At 39.9% G+C, this 9,272-nt stretch overlaps 1 protein-coding gene and 1 pseudogene across 2 annotated transcripts; both read left to right on the forward strand.

The window, feature by feature from the left end:
• Window positions 1–1,339: 1,339 nt before the first annotated feature.
• LOC147626507 (peroxidase 50-like) lies at window positions 1,340–4,186 on the forward strand (annotated as a pseudogene). Its single transcript, XR_015268605.1, has 4 exons — window positions 1,340–1,831; window positions 2,001–2,195; window positions 2,376–2,548; window positions 3,631–4,186. The product of XR_015268605.1 is annotated as a peroxidase 50-like (transcript).
• Window positions 4,187–5,640: 1,454 nt separating this feature from the next.
• LOC147626508 (peroxidase 55-like) lies at window positions 5,641–8,669 on the forward strand. The gene is made up of 4 exons (XM_086816588.1): window positions 5,641–6,089; window positions 6,259–6,453; window positions 6,634–6,799; window positions 7,815–8,669. The coding sequence occupies exons 1-4, from the start codon at window positions 5,853–5,855 to the stop codon at window positions 8,225–8,227; spliced, it is 1,011 nt and encodes a 336-aa protein (XP_086672714.1). The 5' UTR covers window positions 5,641–5,852; the 3' UTR covers window positions 8,228–8,669.
• Window positions 8,670–9,272: the final 603 nt, after the last annotated feature.

Consider the following 9,272-nt stretch of genomic DNA (forward strand, 5'->3'; position numbering starts at 1 on the left):
TTATGGACATCCCTTTGCATGTGACTCCTTACCATACATGGAAATGCTATGCATGGTATCACTTTGATCATATCTAGTAATTCTAAATATTCACAACTACATAGAAATATTCATGAGTAAAACTAGGTGGGTTATCATATACTCTAGGTTAGAAAAGCCAATGTAAGGACACCCATTTTTGCAAACACTTTTTGCTTTTAACAATGGGGTAAACATAAACACTTTGCATTGTTGCCCTATGATTATACAGCTATAAGGAGTTTTTAGATGCAAAGTATGGCACTTTAAAGTCTTTAGAGATGCAAATATGGAAAATGGACTATAATTTCGATGTTTGTTATTTCAAAGTTAGGGGTGCCAACGTGCTCTTGCACCTAATCATTCTATTAATTTCCCTCCACCCTAGAGCTTGTCATTATTTGAAAATTGCTTGCAAACTGTCCCACGTCCATTTAATTGTGCAAACATGTTGGTTTCCCAACTGTAAAAACACTGACATTGTTTGAAAATTGCTTGCAAACTGTCCCACGTCCATTTAATTGTGCGAACATGTTGGTTTCCCAACTGTGCCAACACTGACATTGTTTGAAAATTGCTTGCAAACTGTCCCACGTCCATTTAATTGTGCGAACATGTTGGTTTTCCAACTGTGCCAAAATTGACATTATTTGAAAATTGCTTGCAAACTGTCCCTTGTCCATGAATTGTCAAATCAAAATTTGAGAGTGGATCCATGTGTGCACTATAATGTAGAGAGACTAGAGTTAAATGTTTAGGTATGTCGTCACTTTCTCTTACTTATATGCACAACACAAAGAAAACAAAAGACCAAAGAGACAATCTCAAAGAAAACAAAACAAAATTATTACATGGATGTGCCCATTAAAAAAAACACACACACAAAGAGATCAATATTTGAGAGTGGATCCATGCGTGCACTTTAGTGTAGAGACTAGAGGCCAATGTTTAGTTATGTCATCACTTTCTCTTACTTATACACGCACAACATAAAGAGACAGTGACCAAAGAGAGAATCTTAAAAAAAACAAAACAAAAATCACTATATGCATGTGCCCATTAATCACAATCTTATCTCTCTCTCTCTCTCTCTCTCTCTCTCTCTCTCTCTCTCTCTCTCTCTCTCTCTATGGGCCCGTTTTCACACAAGGCATGGTTGGCATTAGGTTGTTAGCCATTACGAAGCAAATCCTATTTGTTGAGCTCATAACCACACAAATGGTAGGATATTTTGTCTCGATCCACTTTATTCCTCTCCAAAATTGCAACTAATTTTCTTTTTGGCAACCATTTAAAGTCTGGAAACTACACCCACCCCCCCCACACACACACAAACTCTCTCTCTCTCTCTCTCTCTCTCTCTCTCTCTCTCTCTCTCACACACACACACACACACACACTCACTCACTCACTCACTTACTAACTCACAAACTCTCTCTCTCTCTCTCCGCCCCCCCTCTCTCTCTCTCACGCACGTGCACACACGCGCACAATTGATATATATACCTTTGATATACATGCGCGCACACACACACACACAAAATACATATATACACCTTTGATGTTCTCACCTTGTTAGATCAATATTGTTTTGTGAAATTGTTTCCAAATGTTTCATCAATACAATTGCACCTTCTTTGTGATCATGAATGCAATATTAATAAGATTGCTTTATTTATCCCTCTTCAGAGGGCTCTCTTCTTGCCACACCTCTCCTAACTTTTATAATAACACTTGCATCGTGACGCAGAGCATCACCAACTCGGCCAATCAATCCCTGTTGAGATTATTCTTCCACGATGCGATGGTACAAGTAAGTGATTAATTTCATTAATTACCTCCATTGATTCTTTAATTGCGAGCTAAGCTCCGTCTAGCTTATGAGGGAGTAATCAATTAACAGAAGAATGCATTAATCTTGCTCTAATTGAGCCTATAATGATGCATTTTGATGAGGATTAACCATGCGTTTGGTGCATTAGGGTTGCGATGCATCAATCTTAATCTCATCAACTTCAGATAATCAAGCTGAGAGGGATTTTTCAGAGAATCAGAGCTTAAGGCAAGAAGCGTTTGACGCGATTGAGCAAGCTAAGCAGGCCGTGGAGAGTGTTTGCCCGGGGGTGGTTTCCTGTGCAGATATCTTGGCATTAGCAGCTCGGGATGCAGTAGTGTTTGTAATTAGCATTGCATTAATCTCCTCAACCTTAATCATCAACCCTTAATCTAATCATTAACCCTACATCTAACCTAATCCATCCAATTAATGTGCACCCCTTTGCTCCATGCCTCAAATTAACCTTACTTTTGTCATGTTTAATTGGTTAAATTGTAAATTTTTGTGATGTTTTTTCTAGACTGGTGGCCCTAATTGGGAAGTTCCCCTTGGAAGGTTGGATAGCCTTAATTCTACTGCTGCCTCTGTAGAAGGGAGATTGCCCCAAGCAAAATTTAATGTGCAACATGCAACAGCTGATTGACTCGTTCAAATCTATTGGATTGTCTGCACTTGATATGGTTCTTCTTTCTGGTAAGATTATCTCCTATTATGGTTATTTATTAGATCTCTCTCCCCCCACACGCGCACGCGCGCACACATGCACATGCACATATGCACATACATACATATGTATGCATGCATACACACATATGTATAGATGTATATGTATGTATGCATACACACACATGTATAGATGCCATGCATACACACATGTATAGATGTATATGAATGTATGCATACACACACATGTATAGATGCCATGCATACACACATATGTATAGATGTATATGTATGTATGCATACACACACATGTATAGATGCATATGTATATGTATGTCCGTATCTTTTAGTATGTGAGCATATAGCGTAGTTGTGAAGGTGTTTGTCTTCTAGGATATGGACCCAGTTTTAAATCCTACCTGATGTGAAGAATGTCTATGACTAAACTATGTTTTAACTCCTCTAATCTGGGTGCTTGTAGCCTGGTTAGTGGTGAAGGCTTTTGTCATTTGGGGTTCAAATCTAGCTAGCTACTCTAGTTGGACATTAGTGCCTATCACTATGTGTGTGTGTGTGTGTGTGCGTGCGTGCGCGGCGCGTGCATGCATATGTTTGTAGCGTGTGAGCCTATAGCCTAGTGGTGAACGTGTTCATCTTCTAGAATATGGATCGAGGTTCAATTGCTATAGCTACACCAATTGAACATTACACACACACACACACACACGTGTACACACACACACACACATACACTCACACATATATATGCATGTATGTACATACACATATACATACACATACGTATATGTGTGTATGCATGTATGTACACACACATATACATAATACATATGTACACACACATACAACATACATGTGTGTGCGTGGAGTGGGCAGTGCACACACTATTGATTATCGTAGCTATAAACACGCACATATACGCATGTATGTGCACACATACATACATATGTACACACACATGTAACACACATATGTGTATGGGTGCACACACCATTGATTATCGACATGGATTAGGTCAACGGCAATGCTGGTGTGATTAAAATATTTTGGTATATTTAATGGAATTTGATCAAAATTTGCTGTATATGGGACAGGTGCGCACACAATTGGGTTTTCACATTGCAATCAGTTTACGGACCGGCTCTATGATTTTGGGGGGGCGGAAGCGTCCGATCCAAGTTTGGAACCAATTTTTGCGTCCACACTGAAGGGGGAGTGTCCAGTGGGAGGGATGGACACATCAACGGTGGTGCCCTTGGACAAGACGAGCGCGTTCACATTCGACAACGTGCATTACAGCAATCTGCAAAGTGGGAAAGGCCTGCTTTTCTCAGACCAAGTCCTCTTCACAACGATGACTCCACACGAGCTCTTGTGACCCAATTGGCTTCCTCTTCCTCCCAAACCCTCTTCTTTGATAACTTTGTCAACTCCATGATTGCCTTGGGCAACGTTGTTAGCACCCAACCTGGTAATATTAGACAAGTTTGCAGCTCTTTCAATCCTTAATTACCCCTTAACCACCCTCCTTAATTGTATCTCAAGCTTGCATTTACCCTCCCTTTAGCCTTAACCTCCACATCATCTTTAGCCTTAATCTCCACATCAATCCTTCCTTTAGCCTTAATCTCCACACCATTCCTTAGTCTTCCATTAGTCTTAACCTCCACATCATCTCTTTAGCCTTAATCTCCACATCATTAACCATTCCTTTAGCCTTACTAGCCTTTATCTCCACACCATTCATTAGGCTCCCATGCTAGCATTATCCATTAAATTGGCCATTACCTTACTGTATTTCAAGCCACCATTAACCTTCCTTTAGACTTAATCTCCATTAGGCTTCCATGCCAGCATTGTATCCATTAACTTCGTGTGTGTGTGTGTGTGTGTGGGCATTAACAAGAGCGGTACGTTGTGGCCGAGATGGCACTTGCTCATCATTAACTTCGCCTTAATCTCTCCACATCATTATGCTCGTTAACCCTTATTAATTGATCCTTAATCTCAATAATTAACATTGAAAAATAACTTAAACCCTTATCTCTTCATTGTTGCACATGGGTTAAACTTTGATCCTTAATCTCTATAATAAACATTGAACACTAACTTAAACCCTTATGTCTACATTATTGTTGTACATGGGTTAAACTTTGATCCTCAACCTCCGTAATTAACATTGAACACTAACTTAAACCCTTATCTCTACATTATTATTGCACATGGGTTAAACATTGAACACTAACTTAAACCCTTTATCTCTACATTATTGTTGCACATGGGTTTTCTAGATAGCATCAAGCCTATCATTTTTATAAGTTTTCCAAGGCAATTCTTTGCAACATGATTTTGAATGTCACTCTATAATTCTTACAAACTAGGGCCCCATGACATTAAGGCTCTTCTAAAAGGTAAAGTTTATAGCCATGGCCAAAAGTGGGTCAAATGACATTTTCAAAGTAGGATGTGGTAGTATCATGTATGTATGTACTTCGATGGTGGTGGTTGCTTCATTTGGTTGTGCCCTTCACCTTTAAACATGGGGGTTGCCTAAGCTCTAAAAATCTATAAATGCCCATTGCCCAAGGTCTACTCAAACTCTTTACATTGCTAGAATCAAGTATCTCCACATGAGATGGAGCACCCGCAAAAAAACAAAACAAAAATCACTATATGCATGTGCCCATTAATCACAATCTTATCTCTCTCTCTCTCTCTCTCTCTCTATGGGCCCGTTTTCACACAAGGCATGGTTGGCATCAGGTTGTTAGCCATTACGAAGCAAATCCTATTTGTTGAGCTCATAACCACACAAATGGTAGGATATTTTGTCTCGATCCACTTTATTCCTCTCCAAAATTGCAACTAATTTTCTCTTTGGCAACCATTTAAAGTGTACCACCCCCCCCAACACACACACACACACACACACACACACACACAAACTCTCTCTCTCTCTCTCTCTCTCTCTCTCTCTCACACACACACACACACACACTCACTCACTCACTAACTCACTCACTCACTCTCTCTCTCTCTCTCACACACACACACACACACACACACACACACTCACTCACTCACTAACTCACAAACTCTCTCTCTCTCTCTCACTCACTAACTCACAAACTCTCTCTCTCTCTCTCTCTCTCTCTCTCTCTCTCTCTCTCTCTCTCTCGCACGCACACACACGCACAATTGATATATATACCTTTGATATACATGCGCTCACACACACACACACACAAAATACATATATACACCTTTGATGTTTTCACCTTGTTAGATCAATATTGTTTTGTGAAATTGTTTCCAAATGTTTCATCAATACAATTGCACCTTCTTTGTGATCATGAATGCAATATTAATAAGATTGCTTTATTTATCCCTCTTCGCAGGGCTCTCTTCTTGCCAGCTCTCTCCTAACTTTTATAATAACACTTGCCCTACTGTAGCGAGCATCGTGACGCAGAGCATCACCAACTCGGCCAATCAATCTAATGTGGTGTCCCCATCCCTGTTGAGATTATTCTTCCACGATGCGATGGTACAAGTAAGTGATTAATTTCATTAATTACCTCCATTGATTCTTTAATTGCGAGCTAAGCTCCGTCTAGCTTATGAGGGAGTAATCAATTAACAGAAGAATGCATTAATCTTGCTCTAATTGAGCCTATAATGATGCATTTTGATGAGGATTAACCATGCGTTTGGTGCATTAGGGTTGCGATGCATCGATCTTAATCTCATCAACGTCAGATAATCAAGCTGAGAGGGATTTTTCAGAGAATCAAAGCTTAAGGCAAGAAGGGTTTGATGCGATTGACCAAGCTAAGCAGGCCGTGGAAAGTGTTTGCCCGGGGGTGGTTTCCTGTGCAGATATCTTGGCATTAGCAGCTCGGGATGCAGTAGTGTTTGTAATTAGCATTGCATTAATCTCCTCAACCTTAATCATCAACCCTTAATCTAATCATTAACCCTACATCTAACCTAATCCATCCAATTAATGTGTACCCCTTTGCTCCATCCCTCAAATTAACCTTACTTTTGTCATGTTTAATTGGTTAAATTGTAAATTTTTGTGATGTTTTTTCTAGACTGGTGGCCCTAATTGGGAAGTTCCCCTTGGAAGGTTGGATAGCCTTAATTCTACTGCTGCCTCTGCAGAAGGGAGATTGCCCCAAGCAAAATTTAATGTGCAACAGCTAATTGACTCCTTCAACTCTATTGGATTGTCTGCACTTGATATGGTTCTTCTTTCTGGTAAGATTATCTCCTATTATGGTTATTTATTAGATCTCTCTCCCCCCCACACGCGCACGCGCGCACACACATGCACATGCACATACGCACATACATACATATGTATGCATGCATACACACACATGTATAGATGTATATGTATGTATGCATACACACACATGTATAGATGCCATGCATATACACACATGTATAGATGTATATGTATGTATGCATACACACACATGTATAGATGCATATGTATATGTATGTCCGTATCTTTTAGTATGTGAGCATATAGCGTAGTTGTGAAGGTGTTTGTCTTCTAGGATATGGACCCAGTTTTAAATCCTACCTGATGTGAAGAATGTCTATGACTAAACTATGTTTTAACTCCTCTAATCTGGGGGCTTGTAGCCTGGTTAGTGGTGAAGGCTTTTGTCATTTGGGGTTCAAATCTAGCTAGCTACTCTAGTTGGACATTAGTGCCTATCACTATGTGTGTGTGTGTGCGTGCGTGCGCGGCGCATGCATGCATATGTTTGTAGCGTGTGAGCCTATAGCCTAGTGGTGAACGTGTTCATCTTCTAGAATATGGATCGAGGTTCAATTGCTATAGCTACATCGATTGAACATTACACACACACACACACGTGTACATACACACACACACATACACTCACACATATATATGCATGTATGTACATACACATATACATACACATACGTATATGTGTGTATGCATGTATGTACACACACATATACATAATACATATGTACACACACATACAACATACATGTGTGTGCGTGGGGGGGGGCAGTGCACACACTATTGATTATCGTAGCTATAAACACGCACATATACGCATGTATGTGCACACATACATACATATGTACACACACATGTAACACACATATGTGTATGGGTGCACACACCATTGATTATCGACATGGATTAGGTCAACGGCAATGCTGGTGTGATTAAAATATTTTGGTATATTTAATGGAATTTGATCAAAATTTGCTGTATACGGGGCAGGTGCGCACACAATTGGGTTTTCACATTGCAATCAGTTTACGGACCGGCTCTATGATTTTGGGGCGGCGGAAGCGTCTGATCCAAGTTTGGAACCAATTTTTGCATCCACACTGAAGGGGGAGTGTCCGAAGGGAGGGACGGACACATCAACGGTGGTGCCCTTGGACAGGACGAGCGCGTTCACATTCGACAACGTGTATTACAACAATCTGCAAAGTGGGAAAGGCCTGCTTTTCTCAGACCAAGTCCTCTTCAACGATGACTCCACACGAGCTCTTGTGACCCAATTGGCTTCCTCTTCCTCCCAAACCCTCTTCTTTGATAACTTTGTCAACTCCATGATTGCCTTGGGCAACGTTGTTAGCACCCAACCTGGTAATATTAGACAAGTTTGCAGCTCTTTCAACCCTTAATTACCCCTTAACCACCCTCCTTAATTGTATCTCAAGCTTGCATTTACCCTCCCTTTAGCCTTAACCTCCACATCATCTTTAGCCTTAATCTCCACATCAATCCTTCCTTTAGCCTTAATCTCCACACCATTCCTTAGTCTTCCATTGGTCTTAACCTCCACATCATCTTTAGCCTTAATCTCCACATCATTAACCATTCCTTTACTAGCCTTTATCTCCACACCATTCATTAGGCTCCCATGCTAGCATTATCCATTAAATTGGCCATTACCTTACTGTATTTCAAGCCACCATTAACCTTCCTTTAGACTTAATCTCCATTAGGCTTCCATTCCAGCATTGTATCCATTAACTTCGTGTGTGTGTGTGTGTGTGTGTGTGTGTGTGTGTGTGTGTGGGCATTAACAAGAGCGGTACATTGTGGCCGAGATGGCACTTGCTCATTAACTTCGCCTTAATCTCTCCACATCATTATACTCGTTAACCCTTATTAACTTCGCCTTAATCTCTCCACATCATTATACTCGTTAACCCTTATTAATTGATCCTTAATCTCAATAATTAACATTGAAAAATAACTTAAACCCTTATCTCTTCATTGTTGCACATGGGTTAAACTTTGATCCTTAATCTCTGTAATAAACATTGAACACTAACTTAAACCCTTATGTCTACATTATTGTTGCACATGGGTTAAAACTTCCGTAATTAACATCACTAACTTAAACCCTTATCTCTACATTATTATTGCACATGGGTTAAACTTTGATCCTTAATCTCAGTAATAAACATTGAACACTAACTGAAACCCTTTATCTCCACATTATTGTTGCACATGGGTTTTCTAGATAGCATCAAGCCTATCATTTTTATAAGTTTTCCAAGGCAATTCTTTGCAACATGATTTTGAATGTCACTCTACAATTATTACAAACTAGGGCCCCATGACATTAAGGCTCTTCTAAAAGGTAAAGTTTATAGCCATGGCCAAAAGTGGGTCAAATGACATTTTCAAAGTAGGATGTGGTAGTATCATGTATGTATG

Source organism: Cibotium barometz, chromosome 22 (genome assembly GCF_041138505.1).
Source record: "Cibotium barometz isolate CiBa-2024 chromosome 22, ASM4113850v1, whole genome shotgun sequence".
Lineage (NCBI taxonomy): Eukaryota > Viridiplantae > Streptophyta > Polypodiopsida > Cyatheales > Cibotiaceae > Cibotium > Cibotium barometz.

Bases quoted from the DNA above. Each gene is read 5' to 3' on its own strand.
- LOC147626508 (XM_086816588.1), top strand. From the start codon at position 5,853: ATGTTTCATCAATACAATTGCACCTTCTTTGTGATCATGAATGCAATA. The intron at 6,454-6,633 runs GTAATTAGCATT...TGTTTTTTCTAG, and splicing joins CTCGGGATGCAGTAGTGTTT to ACTGGTGGCCCTAATTGGGA. The intron at 6,800-7,814 runs GTAAGATTATCT...TATACGGGGCAG, and splicing joins TGATATGGTTCTTCTTTCTG to GTGCGCACACAATTGGGTTT.